We start from the raw sequence: 24,209 nt of genomic DNA, 5'->3' as shown, positions 1-24,209 counted from the left end.
AACGCCGATACACGTGTTACATATTTTTCGCTCTATTTTCATAATCAATTCGGGTTTCCCGTCGTTTTGAAAAAATTTTGTTCCACAGTGTTATATATTTTATTAGATGTGTTTATTATAATTTCATTCATATATAAATGACAGTATGAATACGCGTTGATATGCCCCCATTCATCAACTGCAAATAAATTGTCATTGCAAATATACACGCTAAACTACCACAATTATATTGACTCTCGTTATTAGTGTAGCGAACGTTGTTCGTGCTGTGTCACACTGTACACATAATCCGTGCAAAGGACAGAAGGAGGCTTATTAAACAATTAAAATGCTCTTGCTTAAACTTGTATATCGCGGAACTTTATTCGGTTTGAAAAACTTTAGAATAGGCAAGTACAATTACAATGATTACTCGAATGAAATTAAAAAAAAATATATATATATATGAAAACCTGCTATAACATGGTGTAATCGAATAGTGGAATCATGTGATAAATTGCATTAAAGACTGTTATTAAAATGATGCTTGTCGGAATAAGCTTTATATAATGGTGAAGTAAGAAATACTTTTCGGTTTCACACAACTTTTATGATAACCTGGAAGGCCTGAGTTATGGCGTGATTGAATTTTTGTTAGGTTTTTTGTCATGTATGAAAAGTTCGTCAAGAAAAATTCAATCACGACATAACTCAGAAGTTTGACCTATGTCCTTCTGGGTTTGTAATATTAAATTCATCGACTTTCATCGCCAAGAGAAATTTTTCGCCAGCCTCCTCCTTATTTACGCCTTCTGATATACCCTTAGCATTTATGCTAACAAGGGTATATGTGGTAAAATGGGGCGCCTTCGCCACTGGGGCGGCTAAGCCAGCGCCGATTTTCTCGCCAAATACAAGTGCTAGAAAAAATTCGTTAAAGGCAAAAGTGTGAGTTTAACGAAGATCTATCATCTCCCAAAAGTTTGCAGTTGTGCCATAGGTATGATAGCGGACGCACGCGGTTTTGAGTTTTCAGGGTATTGGGGAAAATAATTATGGTATGTATTTTTTGTGATATCTTCTTTACCTAAAGGTAAATATTAAAAACACATTTTATACCGTTAGAAGACAACTACTGAAGAATATAAACCCCAATAATTCGCATGAAAAAAGCAATAGCAATTGTCAATATATTAATATTATGAAATATGTAAGGGGTGGGGCGCCTACGCCATGGTAGTGGTGTGGTGGGTTGATGTAAGAAATTTGTCATGCTTAATTTAAATTATTTATGCCACAGATACACCACACTATTATATAAAGTTAAAATCAAATATTATCTTAAACGTATCCTGTTTTAGTTATATTATGATTTTTGTACCTAAATTCAAGGAACCGCTAGAATCGGTTACGTTTTGTGCATTTTAAAATTAGTTTTGATTATTCAATAGAAAACATGTTCCTTTTTTGCATAGTGTTGATATTAAAAGGAAGAAGTATGGTAAATTACAGTTTTAGAGTCCGTTGGAGAATGTTCTAAATCGATGGCGAAGCTGCCCCTTGGGTGGGAAGGCTTCGCCACTTTTTAGACATTTTGTAAATTCTCAAAAATAATATTTTAAAAACAAAATTATAACCATTTATATATCAAAACTTAAGGTCAAGATACGCTAATATTTGTACCAAAATAATATTTGAAAAAAAAAACTTTAACGGTGTCGGTCTAAGAATATTTTGAACAAAAACGTGGCGAAGGCGCCCCATGTTACCATACACTTTCATACGGGCAAAATCTGCCTCATCGAAATATTGGTTTTAGATGTATGTTTGGACGAAATTAGTTTCAGACAATTTTGAGTCGATTTAGCCATGTCCGTCCGTCTGCCTGACTGGTGCGCACGATAACTCTCGAACGGATCAACCGATTCGAACCAAATTTTGCACTTCGTAATATTTTGCCCAAACTTAGTTTAAGTTCGAAGATGGCCGTATCAGTCCACCTTCCCTACAAAAATTCGACGTTTTTCTGTAAAATGCTGTGAACGATAACTCTCGAAGGGAGCAATAGATTTGGACCAAACTTTGCAAATGTATTATTCCTTCCATATATATTTCGGGTTCGAATATTGACTATATCGGTCCACTCTTTCGAGTACCTCCCACACATAATTCGGAATAAGTAGCGTTTAAGAGCAGCTCTCGAATCGTCTTGAAATTTTTTTCAGCATGTTGTCCTTGCAGCCCCCTTTACGACAGTAAAATTTATTGCGGCGGCAAGTCCATACTCCTGAAATAACGGCCTAAAAGCTCCAAGAAACCCTGACTGCACCAACTAAAATGACTAGAGTGCAAAATTACTCTCAAACTTGTTCAAATATTCCTTCCAATCTCTGTTTAACGTAAATTAATATTTCGAGTTCTATGAATCAGAAACTTTCTCACTAAAAATTTTGGTATATGTCAATTATTTGGTATAGCCCCACATTGCGGTACCTACAGATTCCACGTCCCCCATACTACTGTGTTTAGTTTTCTTTATATAATAGGTTCACGTCTTCACAACTATATTTCCCGATTTTCGGTATTCTTAACCCACAGCGCCGAGAATTTTTTTGCGAGAAATATTAAAATGTTGTATGAAAATAATATTTTTGAGACCTTTTAAGCATTAAAAAAAAACTTTTTTTCTGTAAAATGTATAGTTTTCCTGCAATCGGGCCTTCTTTTTAAAGACCCGAAAACTTTGGAGGGTAATATAGGTGTATTCTTACATGGCAATCCCTAGGTTTTTGATTGAGAAAATGTTCTTACAACATTCCTAATAAATCCCAGGCTTTATATGAATGTAACATTTACGATTACATTTTTATCGCATATTTAAATTTTTCATCAAAAGTCGGGTGTTAGGTCAATTGCTGGGAAATGCATAGGCCAAGTGAAGCTTTATGAGCATGGAGTGACAGATAACAGACAGTACTATAACAAAATACAAAAAAACCGACAAAAATGTGCGAAAATATCCAAGTTTTACATAAATTTTTGAATTTTAACTGTACCTCCCGATTTTCGATATTTTGTAGGTTGTGGCCTCAATCTCCCATCGAAGTGCCTAAATTTTGGTATTTATTCTTTGTTGGAGGTATGAAAATTTCCGCTTGAAATTTCTCGGTACAGGTTCATGCCTTCACATAGCCCCCATATAACGGTACCTGCCGATTTTCTGTATCATGAAGGTTGTGGCCTCAATCTCCAATCGAAATGGCTGAAATTTTTTTAGTCTTCGTTGGCAGTATAAAATCTTCCTCATAAATTGTTCCGTATAGGTCAGCGTTTTTATTTAACTCCCATAGAAGGGTATCTCCCGATTTTCGGTATTTTTGAGATTGTGACCTCAGTATACCATCTAAATGGCTCAAATTTGGTACTTAGCATACGTTGGTAGTATAAATATTTGTCCCAGAAATTTGTCGGTGCAGAGAAAAAATATTGTTGGAACAATCACATTCTAAGAACAACATAGTGTATTTTAAAATTCTTAAAATATGTATTGTTGGCGCAACAATATATTTTGTGTCATCATGTTCCCTAATAAAAAATATATGGTTGAAACAACAATATATATTTTCAGATTTTTAAAATACACTATTTTGTTCTTAGAATATGATTGTTCCAACAATATCTCTTCTATGTGTATACTTCCCAATTATAGGTATTTTGGAGGTTGTGATCTCAATATCCCATTGAAATGGCTGAAATATGGTATTTATTCTTCGTTGGGGATATACAACTTTCCACTTGAAATTTTTCGGCATAGGTCCATGTACTCTCATATACCCCATAGAACGGTACATCCCGATTTTCCGTATTTTGGAGATTGGGGCCTCAACAGAATACCGAACTTGCTGAAATTTGGTATTTAGTTTTCGTTGGTGGTACACAACTTTCCACGTGATATTTGTCGTATTTATATAGCCCCCATAGAACGTTACCTCCTGATTTTAGATATTTTTAAGGTTGTGGCCTCAATCTCCCATCGAAATGCCTAAAATTTGGTATTTAGGCTTCATTTGTAGTATAAATTTTTGCCCAAGAAATTTATCGGAATATATCCATGTTTTCATTTAGCGCCCATAGAACGGTACCGTCCGATTTTCGACATACTCAAGGTTTTACCCTCATTATTACACCGCAATGGATGAAGTTTATTTTGCCCCTGAAATTTGTCAGTAAAGATCCACGCTTTGATATAGCCCCCATATAATTGCACCGCACGATTTTCGGTATTGTCAATGTTTTAACCTCATCATCACGCGAAAAGGATAAACAAATTGTATTTAGTATTTGTATACCCTATTAGTTTGTAGCGCATCGAAATAATGGTCGTAGACCGATACTTACATATACCAAAATAGAGCTGGCAAACTATCGATATCGGCCCCATTCGATTTTTTCGATATTTCCGTTCCAAACTATCGATAAAATCGATACTATCGTAGATTTGTCACTCATATTAATTTAGAATCCAAACTGCCAACAAACGTGTTTTGTTTACATTTCGTATGTCTTAAAATACCGTTGTAAAATTCAATTTTAAATCGTCGGTACGTTTTTTTAGTTTAATTAAATTTTATTTAAGTTCACGTTAAGTTTTCCGGCCCTCGAAGTGGACTTTGAAGAGATTTGTTCCAGCCCAATTTCAAGAAATCATTTTGAAGAATAATATATTTAACTTTGTATTGTTTCCTGCTAGCAGTGAAAATATCAATTGTCGCAATTTAATTAGTCCAGAACTATTTCTAAGCGATACTAGTACACAATTGACCCCTAAGTCCATATTTACATTAGGCAATTTTCCTTGCAGCAATTGTCAGATTGATGGAGAAAGAGGTGACGTATATGGTAACCCTTTGCCTCTCAACACCATCTCTCACCGACAAACTGAAAATTGCCGCAAGGAAAATTGCCGAATGTAAATATGGACTAAAATGCGAAGGGAACTAATTGAAACCTTTAAAATTAATGGTATGTTCCAGTAATGCAAGAATCTACTAATTTTTACTATTTTTTCGATAACATAAATAAAAATATATTATCGTAGTAGCTTCTTGCATGTTCTGGAACAGAGCATAAATTAAATCCACAATTTTTTAAACAACAGAAGGGAATGGTGGTAAATTAACTGGTATATGACTGAAAACATGGAACTAGTGCAGTACCACCTACGGGTAATGCATAGAGAGTCAATTGGTTTCTTTCCCAGACATCCCCTTGTAAATGTTTACATTTGATTGCACTGTGATGGGTCTAAAGTGTAACTAGTTACTGTAACTCAGAGAATCGACGAGTTTCTGATTTTAATACAAAACAAAAGTTATTGATGCGAATTAAATTCCTCGAAGTCATAAAGTCATTTTGCAGTATACTGCCAGAAATAGCCAAACTCTAACGCAGTAAGTACTATAAAGTTCGAGCTTTGCATGAACCCATCTTCAGGCAAAATGCGGCCAACTCGATGAACTTGTTGGTCACCGTTGCCGTTGTCATCTACTTCCTAGGTTTCCGAGTTTGATCTGCCCGTTATCAAGTTGGCCTACACCTCGAACATTCCTATCATACTGCAGAAATGATGGCCGTTAAATTCCAAGCTAACTTCTTCATCAACCTCCTTGGTGTCTGGGCTGATGTTGGTGGTGGCGGCCATTCTCCTTAAACTTCTAAAAATCTTATGAAATCGTTTTATTCGTTTACACAAAAAGCTTATAGAATCAATCGCATATGTTTTATGAAATTAGGCGTTCATAGACCGAATTCCTCACTGCAGCAATTTCATGATTTTACTCTACTATGGAACTCGATCTAGAAACGCATAATTTCATGAGTTTTTTTCAATGAAATCACTCTAGTGTGGACCGGGACTATGGAAGTTGATCTAAGGAGGCATAATTAGATGAATTATTTTCTATGAAACCTAACAATTTGCTTAAAAATTGTGGCTATTGCTTCTACGGTTCCTATTTAGTGATGCCAAAATTTTCGATAGTATCGATATAAAAAACTATTCATCGATATTAACGTACAAAATTAAGTATCGATATTTCCATCGATGGTTTGCCAGCTCTATACCAAAATGAATGTCTCGACGAGATGAGTCGATCTGGCTATATGTGTACGTCCGTCACCTCTGCCCGTCTGTCCATCTAAACCTTGTAACAAGTGAGCAAAGGCTATAGTCGGGACGGAGCCGACCATGTGATACCCTACACCACTACTCCTGTGCATAAGCTTTTCATTTCTTTTAGGGAATATAAACCGACTACCACCAAAAATAATAGGCCTCTTTGTCTCTGGGACCCCCATAAGCAACCAAAATTTCGTGTTAATTGCAAAAAATTGAAGAATTGGATACATTACCTACTATTGTGGTATCTCCCTTGTTTGGCCACTTTCGCCAACCTGCTTTACACCAATGTAAAGGTAATATTTTCTTCTTCCATTGACAGGCTTTGCCGTTGGAATACCCCTACTAGAAGCCAATATATTCACAAAGAATAAAACTTTGAATTTGTCTCCAAATGAGTTTTTCCCCATTCCGACCACTAAATATTATCCGACTATCACCAAAATCAATAGGCTTCTTCCTATGTGGGACTCGCATCAACTCCCAAAAACTTCGTGACGATCCGATCAAAATTGCGACCTGTAGCGTGATTACAAACAAATCGGGAAATGAGATGCAGTACCGACTATTGCGATATCTCTGTTGTTTGAGTAGCTACGACAACCTCCTTTACATCGTTGTACAGGTGATATTTTCTACTTTCCTTGCCAGGTTTTGCTTTTGATATACCTCTTAAAGAAACAGAGATATTGGCTTTGAAATAAAACGTAGACCTTTTCTCCAAATAAGTTTTTGCCCATTCCGACCCCTGAATACTATCCGACCATCATTAAAATCAGTAGGCTTCTTCCTCTGTGGGACCCCCATTAACCCCTAAAATTTCGTGACGATCCGATCAAAATAGCGACCTGTGGCGTGATTACAAAAAAATCGGAAAATGGGATGGGATGCCATATCTCTGCTATTTGACCACCTATGACAACCTACTTTACATCGTTGTAAAGGTGATATTTTCTACTTTCTTTTCCTGGTTTTGCTTTTGATATACCTCTTAAAAAAAACAGAAATATTGGCTTTGAAATAAAATGTTGACTTTTCTCCAAATAAGTGTTTGCCCGTTCCGACCCCTAAATATTATCCGACCATCACCAAAATTCATCTGTGAGACCCCCATTAACCCTCAAATTTTCGTGACGATCCGATCAAAATTGCGACCTGTAGCGTGATTTCCAAAAAAATAGAAAAATGGGATGTATTACCGACTATTGCGATATCTCTGTTATTTGGTTTACTACGCCGACCTAGTTTGCAACTTTGTAAAGACGGGATCTTCTACTTTCATACTCATCCTACGCTTTTGGAAAATCCCCAACCAAAGTTGTGATATTCGTCAATATAATTAAAATCGCAAAAATGAAAATTGGGGTTTTATTTGCTACTATTGCGATATCTTCGTTGTTTGATCACCTACGAGCACCTACTTTACATCATTAGAAAGGTGATATTTTCTGCTTTCATTGTCAGGTTTTGCTTTTGGTATACCCCATATTAAAGCTGAGATATTGGCTTTGGAAAAAACGTTGTCTTTGCGGGTCCCAGAGGTGAAGAAGTGTATTAAGTTTGGTGCACTTAGGCAAAACTGGTGAACTTTTGTCAGGGAGGTATACGAAAATGTTTTCCAATATAGAACTTCATGTAAGTCAATTTTGGATATTACCTCAGAAAATATGGATTTGCCCCCGACGTGAAAGGTACCGCGAGAACATTATCGGCCTACGTAGGAGCTCATATAACGGTTCCCACCGACCGATGATGCTGTAATTTCGCATAGCGCGTTCTCATATAGAAAATTTAATGTCCCATGTGAAGTATTATACAACGTTTTTATAACCTCCACCATAGTATGCTTCAAACACAAACAGACGGGCATGGTTGTATCAACTTAGAATTGTATGCTGATCAAGCATTTATTTACTTTATGGGGTTACAGATTAATATTTCGATGTGTTACAAACAGAATGACAAATATAATTAATATCCCACCTAAAAAGCTGAAATTAGGTGTTGAGTCTTTGTAGGGGGTATAAAACTTTTCACCTGAAATTTGTTATAACAGGTAAATTCCTTCATATAGCCCCCATATAACGGTACCTCCCGATTTTCGGTATTTTGAAGGTTGTGGCCTCAATCTCCCATCGAAATGCCTGAAATTTGGTATTTATTCTTCGTTGAGGATATAATACTCTCCACCTGAAATTTATCGGTACAGGTCCACGAAATGGCTCAAATTTGGTACATAGTTGTCGTTAAGGGTATACAATTTTCCACCTGAAATTCGTAGTTATAGGCCCACATATTTATAGCGCCAATCGAACTGTACCTGCCGATTTTCACTATTCTAAACTTGACCTTAATATCCCACCGAAATGACTGAAATTTGGTACTTATTCTTCGTTGGGTGTATAAAACTTCCCTCCAGAAAAATCTCGGTACAGGTCAACGTTTTATACAGACTCCATAGAACGGTACTCTCTATGTTCTTTATTTTAACAGTTTTAGCCACGTTATTCAACCGGAATTACTGAAATATGTTAATAAGTCTTCGCTAGGGGTTCAAAACATTATTACAAGTGCAAAACTTCCCTTGCAAAAAGGCAGACAGTATACGAAGACCTTATAGCCCGATAAGACGAAGTCGTAAAACATAATAAATTAAAACTTGAAAGGTCGAGAAAATTTAAATAAAATAAAGTATACGTCTACGTTTTGGTATAGAGGTAAAGGTCCACGCCTTCACATAGCCCCCAGAGAGCGGTACCTCAGATTTTTGCTATTTTGAAGGTTGTGGCCTCAATATCCCACCGAAATGGCTGAAATTTGAAATTATGTCTTCATTGAGGGTACAAAACACTCCACCTGAGATTTTTCGGTAAAGGTCCACGTCTTCATATACCCCTCATAGAACGGCACCTCCCAATTTTCGGTATTTTGAAGGTTGTGACCTCAATATCCTACCGACATGGTGGTAATTTGGTAGTTAGTTTTACATGGGGTATACAATATTTCATAAGAGAATTATCAGTTTAGATTCTCCATATAGCCCTCATAGAAGCGTTTTTAGTACTCTTTGGGATCAAAAAAACTTTCCCCTGGAAGTTTATCAGTATTGGGCCACGTTTTGAAAGAAATGGGTAGAAAATCTCCACGCAGAAAATAATATAGGTTAATATTTTGGTATGTACGCAAGTACCTCCTGATTGACATATTTACAATTTGTGCACGCTTCGCCGAAATATCATGTCAATTTCGACGCTGATTCATTGGTGTCTCACTGGAATTAAATCTTGTTTAAAAGAAAGTGACATACACCAGTTAACATATCCCACTTCTACTAGGAATACGCCTTGACGTGGCGCAGAATTTAGTACTATCATAAACGATAGGAAACTAATCGAATTGCGTTAATGATTGGTTCCGACGCAAACCAAAAAACGCAAATCCAATCACATGCTTCCACTCGTTTTGAATAATCTCTTCACAAAATTCAAAGCAAAAAATATTAGTTTTTAATAACGCAAATCCATTCAGCAGCGCAAATCGAAAAAAAATATTATTTTTGCTTTTAATGGGTAGAAAACATCGATGTCGCATGTGAATTAAACCTTGATTAAAATTGTGATATTCTTTCATATGTATATTTCAATTCTCTTAGGTATAAGTCTAGGTATAAGTACTTTTCACTTTACGTCAATACAACTCGTAGTGGAGGGTATAAAAAGTTCAGCCCGACCGTTCTTAGTTGCTTTTATTCTACACTTTTTCCCCGATTTGTAAACCGTTCCTGAGTTAACATAAATTATAACTCGATTCTTAATTAAATATAGATATTCTGCTTTGTCAACTTTAAATAGAATTCGATGAGTGCCACAAATATATTATGTTAGGGAACAGTACTTCACCTATATATTGATATTTTGATTATTGTTAATACTTTCCTCAGTGACAAATGCTTTATTTTCATTCAATTTTTATAGAAGATATTTACATACGTTAATGAACCTTCATTAATATATTTGATTATTTAATTAGATTAACACATTCTAATTTTTCCTTTACGTATCTGATAATTAATTCTATTGTTTCTTTAATGTGGAATTCTCAAGTTCAATTTTGCATAAATCAAAACGCTACCCATAAAAAATGTTTCCATAAACAATTGTTGACAATCACCTCGAAAGAAATCTGCACTGAAAGAAGAAATAGAAAAATGTTTTTTTAAGCTTGTTCGTTTCCTTGTTAGTGCTTTATTGACTGAAATACCGTTAAACAGATATTTCAGCAAAATCGGATTATATTACAGCACCGTCTGAATGTAGCATAGGCTATAATAAATTTTGAACTCCAAAACAAAAAAAAAACAAGTAAGAGAAGTCTATAGTCGGACGAAGCCGACCATGGGATACCCTATACCACTATCCCTGGACAATCGCTCTCCACGGAACTTCTTTTCAATGATTGTGAAAATTTAATTATCAAATATAAGAGATGTAATGTATAATACTTATGACCAAAACCAAAAAGTTATCTAGCATGACAAAGACATTTTTGTAGCAGGAAATGAAAATGTAGTTCACACAAACTAAAATGTAATGAAACCCACTTATGAAATTTGAAATTTTTACCAATTTCACACAAAAGTTTCAGTCCATTTAACCCGCTAAGTATTATCTGATCTTCACGTTTGTTTGTACGCTTCTTCTTCATCATCAACTCAAAATTTGTTTAAAATTTTGCGGGTTATTATTTTGACCTACAGAGCCGCTACAAAATTGGTTAAAATTTTGTTTTTGGTCCATTTCATCCCCTGAACATTTCACGATCATCACCAAAAACTAATCATTTCTATTACAATTCGCTAAATCGCTTTATCTCGTCGAGATATTAATTTCGACATACCAAATAAGGGGTCTAGAACGAATATTTCGTGGTGTTACATAAACTTTTGGAGAGACAATAAGTAGCATGTGATAAAAATGTGGTTCTCTACACAGAACCCATTATATATTAGGCAGTAGGCCCGTTATCGAACAAACACTTTATTGCAATTTACATCAGAGGAAAGGTCAATTGTTTTTTTTTTCCATATGTAGGCTACTTTGCGAAAAATATATGTCCTCAAGGAACTACAATATCGACAAAAAATAAAATTGTTGTATTTTTCATACAAAAGTAATGGTCCATTTCACCCGCTAAAGAATATCAGATCATCATTCAAAATTGTAGGCATCTTTTTCGACCTATACTCTTACCCGGTGCAAAATTTCGTGACTATTGATGTATAATTGTGACTTCTAGCGAGTTCATTATTACACTACAAACAAATAACGGAATATATTAGGCTGTAACTCTGTTATCTGATCATGCACACCAACATAATTGGCATCAATTGAAAGGTCAAGCGTTCCACTTTCAAGTATATCTCACTTGTCCGGAATATCACTTCCAGGAATTAAGATATAAGCTGTATATTAAAAATTTTCACAATTTTCACACAAAAGTTTTGGTCCATTTAACCCTCTAAATATTATACGATCGCCATCTCAAATTGCAAGCTTCTCCTTTGTGATATACTCTTACCTTATTTAAAATTACGCGTTGATCGGACTATTATTGAGACCTACAGAGCCGCTAGAAAATTGGATAAATATACAATACAAAATTTCGTGACGATCGGTTCATAATTGCGGCCTGGAGCGTGTTTACAATTTATAATGGACAGACGGACGGACGGACGGACTGACGGACGGACACACATCTCAAAATCGCTTTATCTCGTCGAGATATGAAGATTGGTATACCACATTGGGGGTCTCCGACGAATATTTCGCGGTGTTACATGAATTTTTACCAAAACAAACTTATAATACCCTTTTCCACATTGTGGTATAGGGTATAAAAACAGATAATGTCATTGCCGTCACACAATTCACTTAAAATCTTTCGATATGAAAGACATACTACAATACGATGGAAAAACTGTCGATTGTAATATGATGCAATATTGAAAAATTGATTTCCAGTAAAGAAGGGGGGCAAATGAGTCGTCTTTGGTAAAAAAAGCTTCAATTTAAAATTCACAAATGCAAATTTGCAATGGTGTACGTATAAATAGGGGCTCCAAATGACGAAGATTGTCTAGCAACAACAACAGCTATATGCCTGATAATGTTAACCTCACCAGTTAACGAAACGATCGTCGCATAGTGGTTGATGTGTAGGACACCGCTAGATATCATTTTTTTAATATAATCTTCTTAGCTTGATTAATTAAATTAACTTAAAAAACTCACAAATAATGGCATTCGCCCTAAAAACGTATAACGTGTGGTTTTACCAAAGGCTGATGTTAGCTCAGCCGCTGCCAGGGTCGACTCAGGGACCCACAAACCTTCATTCTGGCTCCTGCACATCTCGATTTTTTCACACTCCCGCTTTTCCATCTCTCTCTTTTTCCTGCGGAAAAGACGTTTCTCCTCTCTCCTTTTCTCCCTGTATCTCTCTCGTGCGCTACGCGCTACTACGGATTGTAAAGTAGCCCTATATGCCGCATTTTTCTCTTCGGTGGCAGCACGACACTCCTGATCATACCATGGATCCCTTGGTGGAGATCTCTGGTATCCAAGTATGGATTTTGCGGCTGTTTGCATGGAGTGGACAATGCTTCGCCATTGCGCTGATATGTTATCGGAATGAGGAGTGCTTTGATTAAGCAATTGGGCTAGTTGAGTGGAATATGCTGTGGCTATCTGTTGTGATTGCAGCTTACCGATGTCTAACTTTCGTGTTGTGTCTGTTCGTACTCTGTTTGCTACGTTTAAGCGGGTGCGTACCTTTGCTGCAACAAGGTAGTGGTCCGAATCAATGTTTGCGCCTCGGAACGATCGTACATCCAACACGCTCGATGAATGTCTTCCATCAATCAAAACATGATCAATTTGATTTCTTGTTTTCTGATCTGGAGACAGCCAGGTGCCCTTATGAATATCGAGATGATTAAATCTGGCACTGCTAACTACCATGTTTTTTGCAGCTGCAAAGTCTATAAGCCTCATACCATTGTCAGATGTTTCGCTGTGGAGACTGAATTTCCCGACTGTTGGGCAAAAGATATTCTCCTTTCCAATTTTGGCATTAAAATCGCCTAGAATGATTTTAATGTCATGGACAGGGCAGCGGTCATATGTTTCTTCTAAGCACTCGTAAAATATATTGTTACGAATGTAACTGATAGGTTTAAGTTAATTTAGTTTAATTTCCGTTAATTTAAAAATTTGAATTGTAACGTAAAGTTTTTATTACGCAGTTACTTTATTTAAGCAACAACAACTACCATGTAGAACTCTCTTCATTATTCTGGATGTTACTTTACCTTTCATTAATGTGCTTTTATTTTGTTTTGCCATAGTCATGTAATTATTGTTTAGTTTGTTACTTCTTTTCTTGCATTTATTTGTTGTTGTAATTACGTCATTGATCATCCCCCATGTATGTGAGTCTGGTTGTTCGCTTAGTGCGAATGTGCGTCTGTGTGTTCGTTGTACATATTCGAGGAGTTGCCAGACATTTTCTAGAGGACTCTCGAACAGGGAGACTTTGGGATATAAATACAGGGGAACTGGCAATGACGAGAGGAGTTGTGTTTTAAGCGTTGAACTGAACAGATCGGTTAAAGAATAGCTGCGTGCTAACTAGAGACTTGCTGTGTGCTTAGTAATTAAAGTCGGTTCCGAATAAGTGTAATAAAGTAAATAAAGTATTGTAGAAACGTAATCTAAAACGAACCCTGTTTTATTTGGTACAAATCGTACTGGGAAATAAAACAACGTCTACACGGAGATTAGTTAAATCTAATTCCGTAACAATATCTTTGGGCTGTTCGTCATTTTCTTCAGTGGGAGCATGAGCGCAAATAAAACTGATGTTGAAGAATTTAGCTTTTATTCAAATTGCAGCAAGTCTTTCATTCAGTGGAGTGAAGCTTGATACCAGATGTTTTAGCCTCCGACTAACTACGAATCCGCAACCATACTCATGCTTTACGTCATGGCAGCTATAATACAGTGCGTCACCTTTAGGTGTTGTTGTGACGCCTTTCCCAATCCATCGTATTTCCTGTATGGCAGTAATATCGGCCTTGTACTTTTCAAGTACGTCTGCCAATGCGAAGACTGCACCTTCTCTATAAAGAGTGCGAACATTCCAGGTGCAGATTCACAGATCATGGTCCTTAAAACGTTTGCGGGGTTCGTCAACTTTAGAGGGGTTTGTTTTTCTTTTCTTTCGTTTTTTCATAGTAGGATGTTTTTTTCTAGGGGAGGGTTACTAACCCGACGCCCAAATCCAATTTTTTAATGTTCTTATGGGTGAACGCGCGGCACATGTTAGCTCACTACCTTTAACGGGTGTTGAAGGCAGTTCCCAGGGGACACCACGGGGAGGTCAGTGTCCACTTGAGATGAAAGAGGGACAAATATAAATCCTGGGCTTTGCCATGTTAAAACCGGTCACGACTGTTCCTTGGTATCTTCCATCCCCTACTTCACCATAGTATTGAAGGTATATGCTTGTTTTACCGTTTGCAACGCATTGAAAACGGACATGCCCAGTTCGAATTCGAATTTTACCCCGATCAACAACATACACATGTACTTTATAGGCATAGTCCGTCTATTGTACTCACAATAATTGAGCTAGAACGCTATATTTTCGCACACGAGTGTCTTTTTCATAGACATAAAACTGTACATCCGGATTTTAGGTATTTTGATTTTCAGTAGTTCGTGGATTTAAACTACATTTGTTGACCGAACTATCAGTAATTTAACAGCTGAGGTTGCTAGCGGCACAAGACTTCTCCACCAAAAATAATCAACATAGATCCATGTTTTGGTATAGCCCCTATAAACGGTTCCTCCCCATTTGACCGAACTGCCTTTAAACTTCTCCAGCAAAAATAGCCAACAGAGGTCCATGTTTTTTAAGGCACCCTCATAACTGTACCTAACGATTTTCAGTATTTGTGTTTCCCAGGGGACAACAGGATCACGGTTTGGTATAAAGGTAAAAGGTCCATGGTTTGGTATAAACTTCCGATTTTCTGTCGTTTTTATACCCTCCACCATAGTATGGAGGGTATATTAAGTTTGTCATTCCGTTTGTAACACATCGAACTAATCATTTGCGACCCTATAAAGTATATATATTCTTGATCACGATAAAATTCTAAGACGATCTAGTCATGTCCGTCTGTCCGTCTGTTGTAATCACTCTAGCGTCAGCAATAATTAAGATAGAGTGCTGAAATTTTGTCTTTTTTCCATAGGCAGGTCAAGTTCGAAGATGGGCTATATCGGTCCACTCTTTGGTATAGCCCCCATATAACGGTACCTCCGGATTTGAGGTATTTTGACGTTCTTCGCCACATGTGCAGACCGAATTAGCTATAATTTGGCACTTAGGGTTCCTAGTGATCAACAAACATATATCTCAAAGGATATGGGTATAGGTCCATGTTTTGGTATAGCTCCCATATAACGGTACCTCCCGATTTTCGGTATTTTGAGAATTTTAGCCACAATTTGTAACCGAACTATCTGCAATTTGACACTTGAGGTTCTCAGTGGCCATGAAACATCTCCACCAAACATCGTCAACATAGGTCCATGTTTTGGTATGGCCCCCTTATAACCGTACCTCCCGATTTTCGGTATTTTGAGCATTTTAGTTACAATTTTTAACCGAACTAGCTGTAATTTGACATTTTAGGTTCTCAGTGGTTATGAAACATCTCCACGAAACATCGTCAACATAGGTCCATGTTTTGGTATAGCCCCTATATAACGGTACCTCCCGATTTTCGGTATTTTGAGCATTTTAGCTACAGTTTTTAACCGAAATAGCTGTAATTTGACATTTGAAGTTCTCAGTGGTCGTAAAACATCTTCAACGAAACATAGTCAACATAGGTTCATGTTTTGGTATAGCCCCAATATAACGGTGTCTCCCGATTTTCGGTATTTTGAGATTTTTAGCTGCAATTTTTAACCGAACTGGATGTAATGATCGGTATTTTGAGAATTTTAGCTACAATTTTGTCTCATCAAAAATAATCGTCAGTATAGGTCCATTTTTTGGTATATCCCCCCATATAACTGTACCTCCCGATTTTCGGGAATTTTCAGTGGTCACGAAATTTCTTCACTAAAATTCATCAATATGGGCCCATTTTTGAGGGTCTACATTGTTTTGATGAAACTACCCTCAATTTGACGCTTGCAGTTCCCAGCAGCTATAAAACTTTTTATCGCCAAAAAAATGTAAAAATAGGTTGACTCTTTGATATAGCCCCGTTGGTGGTACCTTTCCATAGTACGGAGGGTATATTAAGTTTGTTTTTTCGTTTGTAACGCATTGAAATACTCATTTGCGACCCTATAAAGTATATATATTCTTGATCAGGGTAAAATTCTGAGTCGATCTGTGCACGTCCGTCCGTCCGTATGTGGTAATCACTCTAGCATCCACAAAAATGGAAATAGAACGCTGAAATTTTGGGAAAGTGCGTCTTTTGTTTGCAGGCAGGTCAAGTTCGATGATGGGCTATATCGGTCCACGTTTTGGTATAGCCCCCATATAACGGTACCCCCCGATTTACGATATTTTGCCGTTTTTAGCTACATTTTCAGACCGATTTAGCTATAATTTGACATTTAGGGTTCTTAAGTGTCAATAAACTTATATCACAAAAGTTGTGGACATTGGTCCACGTTTTGGTATAGCCCCCTTATAACGGTAGCCCCCGATTTACCGTATTTTGCCGTTTTTAGCTACATTTTTAGACCGATTAAGCTATAATTTGACATTTAGGGTTCTTATGTGTCAATAAATTTATATAACAAAAGTTGTGGACATAGGTCCACGTTTTGGTATAGCCCCCATATAACGGTACCCCCCGATTTACGGTATTTTGCAGTTTTAGCTACATTTTCAGACCGATTTAGCTATAATTTGACAATTAGGGTTCTAAAGTGTCAATAAACTTATATAACAAAAGTTGTGGACATAGGTCTACGTTTTGGTATAGCCCCCATTTCACCCGCTAAATATTTCTCGATCATCACCAATAAGAATAGGGATCTATTCTGGCCTGAACCCGACCTTCATACATTTCGTGACGATCGGTCCATAACTGTGGCCTGGAGCGTGTTTACAATTTATAATGGACAGACGGACGGACGGACAGACACACATCTCAAAATCGCTTTATCTCGTCGAGATATGATGATTGGTATACCACATTGGGGGTCTCCGAGGAATATTTCGCGGTGTTACATGAATTTTTACCAAAACAAACTTATAATACCCTTTCTACATTGTGGTGTAGGGTATAATGAATCCCTTTCCAAATTAAATGAAACCTTAATTTTTATTGAAAGAAATAATCCAGACCTCCCGATTTTCGTAATTCTGAAGATTGTGACGTCAATATCCCACCGAAGAAAACTGAAATTTGTTATTTAGTCTTCCATGGAGTTATAAAATATTCCAGAAGAGAAATATCAGTATAGGTCCGCGTGTTCCTACATCCCCCATAGAAGCGTACCTCTTGGAATTCGGCATTTTGAAGGTTTTATCGAAATATTGGAAATTTGATATTTAATCATCTTTGAGTGTAAAAACTTTTTGCCAGAAATTTGTAGGTATTGATCGACGTCCCCATTGAACGGTCCCACAAGCAGCAAATCTTGAACCACTTAATTAGGTAACACAGTTTACCTCTGTTATTATCAGCATGTTTTTATATCCTCCACCATAGTATGGAGGGTATATTAGGTTTGTTTTTCCGTTTGCAACGCATTGAAATACTCATTTGCGACCCTATAAAGTATATATATTCTTAATCAGGGTAAAATTCTGAGTCGATCTGTGCACGTCCGTCCGTCCGTCTGTGGTAATCACTCTAGCATCCACAAAAATGGAGATAGAACGCTGAAATTTTGGGAAAGTGCGTTTTGTTTGCAGGCAGGTCAAGTTTGATGATGGGCTATATCGGTCCACGTTTTGGTATAGCCCCCATATAACGGTACCCCCCGATTTACGATATTTTGCCGTTTTTAGCTACATTTTCAGACCGATTTAGCTATAATTTGACATTTAAGGTTCTTGAGTGTCAATAAACTTATATAACAAAAGTTGTGGACATAGGTCCACGTTTTGGTATAGCCCCCATATAACGGTACCCCCCGATTTACCGTATTTTGCCGTTTTTAGCTACATTTTCAGACCGATTAAGCTATAATTTGACATTTAGGGTTCTTATGTGTCAATAAATTTATATAACGAAAGTTGTGGACATAGGTCCACGTTTTGGTATAGCCCCCATATAACGGTACCCCCCGATTTACGGTATTTTGCCGTTTTTAGCTACATTTTCAGACCGATTTAGCTATAATTTGACAATTAGGGTTCTAAAGTGTCAATAAACTTATATAACAAAAGTTGTGGACATAGGTCCACGTTTTGGTATAGCCCCCATATAACGGTACCCCCCGATTTACGGTATTTTGACGTTTTTAGCTACATTTTCAGAATGATGTAGCTATAATTTGACATTTAAGGTTCTTAAGTGTCAATAAACTTATATAACAAAAGTTGTGGACATAGGTCCACGTTTTGGTATAGCCACAATATAGCGGTACCCACCCTTTTACGGTATTTTGACGTTTTTAGCTATATTTTCAGACCGATTTATCTATAATTTGACATTTAGGTTTCTTATGTGTCAATAAACTTATATAACAAAAGTTGTGGACATAGGCCCACGTTTTGGTATAGCCCTCATAAAACGGTACCCCCGATTTCAGGTATTTTGACGATTTAAGTCACATTTCTAGACCGAATTAGCTATAACTTCATATTTAGGGTTCTTAGTGACGAAAAAACTTATATTCGTAAAAATTATGAACATAGGTACATGTTTTGGTATAGCCCCATATAACGGTACCTCCCGATTTTCGTTATTTTGAGATTTTTACCTACAAGTTTTAACCGAATTAGCTGTAATTTGAACATTTGACATTTGAAGTTCTTAGTGGTCACCACACCTCTCCACCAAAATTGTCTGAAATTTTGGGAAAATGCGTCTTTTGGTTGCAGGCAGGTCAAATTCGATGATGGGCTATGTCGGTCCACATTTTGGTATAGCCCTCAATATAACGGTACCCCCGATTTACGGCATTTTGACGTTTTTAGGTACATTTTCGGTCCGATTTAGATATAAATTGACATTTAGGGTTCTTAAAAACTTATATAACAAAACTAGTGGACATAGGTCCATGTTTTGGAATAGCCCCCATTTAACGGTACCGCCCGATTTCAGATATTTTGACGTTTTATGTCACATTTCTAGACCGAATTAGCTATAATTTGATATTTAGGGTTCTTAGTGACCAAAAAAGTTATATTCGAAAAAATTATGAACATAGATCCATGTTTTGGTATAGCCCCATATAACGGTACCTCCCGATTTTCGGTATTTTGAGAATTTTACCTACAAGTTTTAACCGCATTTCTGTTATTTGAACATTTGAAATTCTTAGTGGTCACCACACCTCTCATCCAAAAGTTATCAGGAAAGGTCGATGTATTGATAAAGCCCCCATATAAAAGTACCTCCCGATTTTCAGTAATTTGATGATTTTAGCTACAATATTAAACCGTCAACATAGGTTCGGATATAGCTCCCATATAACGGTACCTCCCAATTTTTAGTAATTTGGCCATTTAAGCTACAATTTTTAACCGAACTAACTGTAATTTGACATTTGAAAGTTGTAGTGGTCACCACACATCTGCATCAACAATTTTCAACATAGCCCCAATATAACGATACTTCCCGATTTTCGGTACTTTGAGGATTTTACTTAAAATGTTTAACAAACGTAGGTCCATGTTTTGGTATAGCCCCAAAACAAACATCCCGATTTTCCGTACCTTAGCTTTATTTTTTGGACGAACTTTCTGTAATTTTAAATTTAAAAGCCAACAAAAATTCTGCAACAAAAATTGTTCATTTAAGTTAATATTTTCGTATAGCCCACATACCTCCGAACAAGCTGTTAATGACATTTGAAGTTCCCATGTTATGTACCGATTTTCGGTATTTTGAGGATTCTACCCACAATTTTTAACCGAATTGGGAGTTATTTGACATTAAAGGCTCCCATCAAAAACTGTCAACATAGGTCCATGTTTTATTATAACCCCTATATAACGGTACCTCCCAATTTCTAGCCCACCAAAAATTGTCAACATACATAGTTAGATATAGGCACCATAAAAAGGGCCTCCCGAAGGAAGCATTTTATGTACATTATCTGACATTTTAACGTACCCACTAAAAGTTGGGGACAGGATGAAAACTAATTATTCCATTTTAGTTCAGAATATTTTATGGTGGAGGGTATGAAAAGTTCGGCCCGGCCGAACTTAACGCTTTTTTACTTGTTTTCAATTCTAAACATCCAAGGACTAATATATTATAATCAGTTCCAAATTTCAATCTTGTATCTAAAATATTGTGATCTCTCTCTATTCAAAGTATATACTTTGTGGCAATATTGAAACCTTTAAAATAGCTTTACGTAACGATACACAACATTTTTAATTTTCATGATTTTTGGTCAAGTTGCCTAACTATTTTCAGTATTTGTGTTTCCCAGGGTACAACAAAGGACCACGGTTTGGTATAAAGGTAAAAGGTCCCTCCCGATTTTCTGTCGTTTTTAGATTTAAGCTATCTGTAATTTAAGGTTCCCAGTGGTCACAAAGCTTCTTCTCCAAAATTTTTTCAACATGCCAATACAGCTTCGACGTAAATTAATTTTAGTGGTCAGCATTATGGGATCCTTCTGAAACAGTTCGTTTTAAAGAATTTCAGATTTCTAAATGGGTGAAACTAGGATTCTTCGATTGTAAAACATTTTTGGTTTCTTACCATATGTATATATTTTTGGGAATTTAAAATACTTATTTCGAGTAGTTACAAACTGAATGACACTTAAGTTTAATATACCCTACTATAATATCGATTTCGATTAATTTGACATTGGTTCACCGATTTTTTTTGAAAGTTTTAAAAGTTCTGCAGTTTTTTCCACATTTCAATGAAATTTGACCCCCTTCCACAAAAAAATAAGTTTAATCAATTTTTATTTTTCTTTCAGATGAACGCATAACAACACATGCAATACTGGGTAGTCCATGGCTTATGTTCACCTTGATAATATTCTATTTAGTGTTAATTTTGGTAATTGGAAAAAACTTCATGAAAAACAGGCCACCTTATAAAGTTGAATCTTTTATGCAATTTTACAATGTTGTACAAATTTTATTAAACGCTTTTATATTTTATGAACTTTTCCGCTACACCGTTCTGAGTCCGGATTTCAGTTTAAAATGTCAACCACATAATCCGCGGGATACACGACCGAGCACAATGGGATTAATTCGGCCAACAGTATTGTATTATATATCAAAATATTTGGATTTCTTTGATACGGTAAATATTTGGGGGTGGGGGGGTTAAATAAAATTTTCACAGCTCATTTTTATTAATTGAAAATATTACTCTTGCAGGTATTTTTCGTTTTGCGTAAGAAATATAATCAAATTACTTTCTTGCATATATATCATCATTCGATAATGGCTTTGGCTGTTTACGTGTATTTATCGCAAGCATTTGGTAAGTTTTGTTTGAATTTTGAATATTTATTTAATGAGAAATGTGAAAGACTTTAATTAGCCATTAAAATTAATTGACGGAAGAGATTTTTAATCTCTTCCGTATATATTTCTCTAGTGCAATTATACATAATATACAGTAGTAGACACCACAGCCGTCCCCTCTTTAAGTTAGAAGTTCACTCATTACAGTGGCTATAATAAAATCCCACAGTAATCTTCATCCTTTACTTACCGAGTAAGAAAAAGGAAATCTTTCTTTTTTTATTGGGAAATAGCAGATCAGAATGTTTACGATATCCTGTTTTTAGGTTCCATAAGTCATCTGCGGTGCGCCTCCTCAAGGTAAACCTCACCAAGTTTATCGATGTAATAGCACATCGGTGGCATATCGATCGACTTAGAGCCACCCCGAGGTGATTTATCTGCTAGCAGAGACTTTCTGCAATGAAAGATGGCTCATGACTTTTTTTCAATCGCCTGTTGATGTTTTCCTGACAGCAGTTGCTACAGCCATTGTTAAGCTTATATTAATGTTCGACTAATATAGTTTTAGAATAGACATTATCAGATCGTCCAGAGGATAATCAGCTTCAGCCCAAATATATCCGCTAGGAATAATTATTAAGGGTTAGTCAAACCTGAAAGAGGTGGAGATATAATCACTTGCGCAATTACTGTCGTCAGATTCAAACTGACTATCAATTAAATTTATGTCAATAAATGTCAAGGACAATTCAGCAAATTATCTCTAAACATATCAGATTTTGTAATTTATAATTGTATTTAACAAAGAAGAACCGAAGAAGTTCACATTTCCATATAATATCTTAAGAACTTCAAAAAGGTCAGTAAAGACCGTGACAGAATCAATCGTTGCTTGCTTCCAAAATGTCAAATTATGAAGGAATGCGAGAGCCTCTTTGCAATTCCGCCGGCGTTCCCCCATACAAATTGACATTTGAAAGCAAGCAACGAGCAGATTCTGTCACGGCCTTAACCCGGCATTTACAAATGCCAGTATTGGCAAGACAATATCAAAAAATACAAAATACATTTATAAATTTTTAAATATGTATAGAGAAAAGTATGAATTGCTATTGACTTGCTATTGTTTTAGTTAAAGGTAGTTTTAATACTTTTACATAAAAATCTGTACCCATTATTTGCCTAAAATGTGCTGGAAATAATTTTTTTTTCTTTTGCAAGACCTCCAAATTGAAGTTGATTTTTACTAACTAGGCCATCCTAGGCCACTCTCAATATTTTTTGGAGAATCTTCAAAATAGTGTCAAGATTTCAAAAAAGTGGTTCCAGCTGCATATATTTACATTTCCCTGTGTGACATCAAAAATATTAATGATGCCTCGGTCGTTTCAGTGAATATGCCTCACTATTGTGTTCTTTATTCCTTTTTTTTTTTGTGTTTTAGTTGTTTAAATTGTTTGTTTTTTTTTCGTTAAAGATTTAAAAAAATTTTGTTTTGGGATATACTTATGAGTACATATTTTCACATTTGTATATTTTTAGTATATGTATGATGCTACATACGTAGGGGATGAAAGATATCAAGGAACGGTCCTGACCGGCTTTGACATGGCAAAGTCCAGGATTTATCTTGGTCCCTCTTTCATCTCAAGTGGACGCTGACCTCCCCGTGGTGTCACCTAGGGTAGCTGCCTTTAACACCCGTTAAAGGTAGTGAGCTAAAATGTGCCGCGCGTGCACCCATAAGAACGTTAAAAACTTGGGTTTGGGCGCAGGGTTAGTAACCTTCCCCTAGAAAAAGCAGCCTACTATGAAAAAACAAAACAAAAGAAAAACAAATCCCTCTAAAGTTGACGACCCCCGCAAACGTTTTAAGGACCATGGTCTGCGAATCTGCACATGGAATGTTCGCACTCTTTATAGAGAAGGTGTTTAAGTTAGAATTGATTATTTGATTTAAATTAGCCCTATGAATTGCATAGGCATATTCGTTGAAATCTCCTCATTCCCATTTATTACATCCCTGTAATAGTATGAGAGATTTCAACGAATATTCACTTGACAACCGCCCTTTTGAAGCATCTATGCAGATGTCAACATAAACATAATAATAAACAAAAACAAGAGATCGATCGACAGCTGGAATCGCAAACAACTCCCGCGCTTTATTGTAAGCTCTTGCATGTACATATCGTTGTACGAAAGGTAATATTGTTTACCATTGAATAAACACCGGCAGTTGAGCCAAACCTTTTATTAAAACTATCGTGTTTTTATTCTATTCTCTTTTTATATTGACGGCCAAACGTACGCATTGGGCGTA

At 36.3% G+C, this 24,209-nt stretch overlaps 1 protein-coding gene across 1 annotated transcript in view; it reads left to right on the top strand.

Moving 5' to 3' along the window:
• The first annotated feature begins 234 nt into the window (after positions 1-234).
• Positions 235-24,209, top strand: part of LOC141398770 (very long chain fatty acid elongase AAEL008004-like) — a 37,211-nt gene continuing 13,236 nt past the window's right edge. The window contains exons 1-3 of the mRNA XM_073976421.1: positions 235-389; positions 21,382-21,716; positions 21,794-21,899. Coding sequence (XP_073832522.1) covers positions 329-389; positions 21,382-21,716; positions 21,794-21,899 — 502 coding nt within the window. The 5' untranslated portion in view covers positions 235-328. The remainder of the gene's footprint in view (positions 390-21,381; positions 21,717-21,793; positions 21,900-24,209) is intronic.

This window comes from Musca autumnalis, unplaced genomic scaffold, assembly GCF_047663935.1.
Source record: "Musca autumnalis isolate F117 unplaced genomic scaffold, ASM4766393v1 scaffold_3, whole genome shotgun sequence".
NCBI classification, from domain to species: Eukaryota; Metazoa; Arthropoda; class Insecta; order Diptera; family Muscidae; genus Musca; species Musca autumnalis.
The sequence above is the reverse complement of the archived record's forward strand: the minus strand, read 5'-3'. Positions and strand labels throughout refer to the sequence as shown.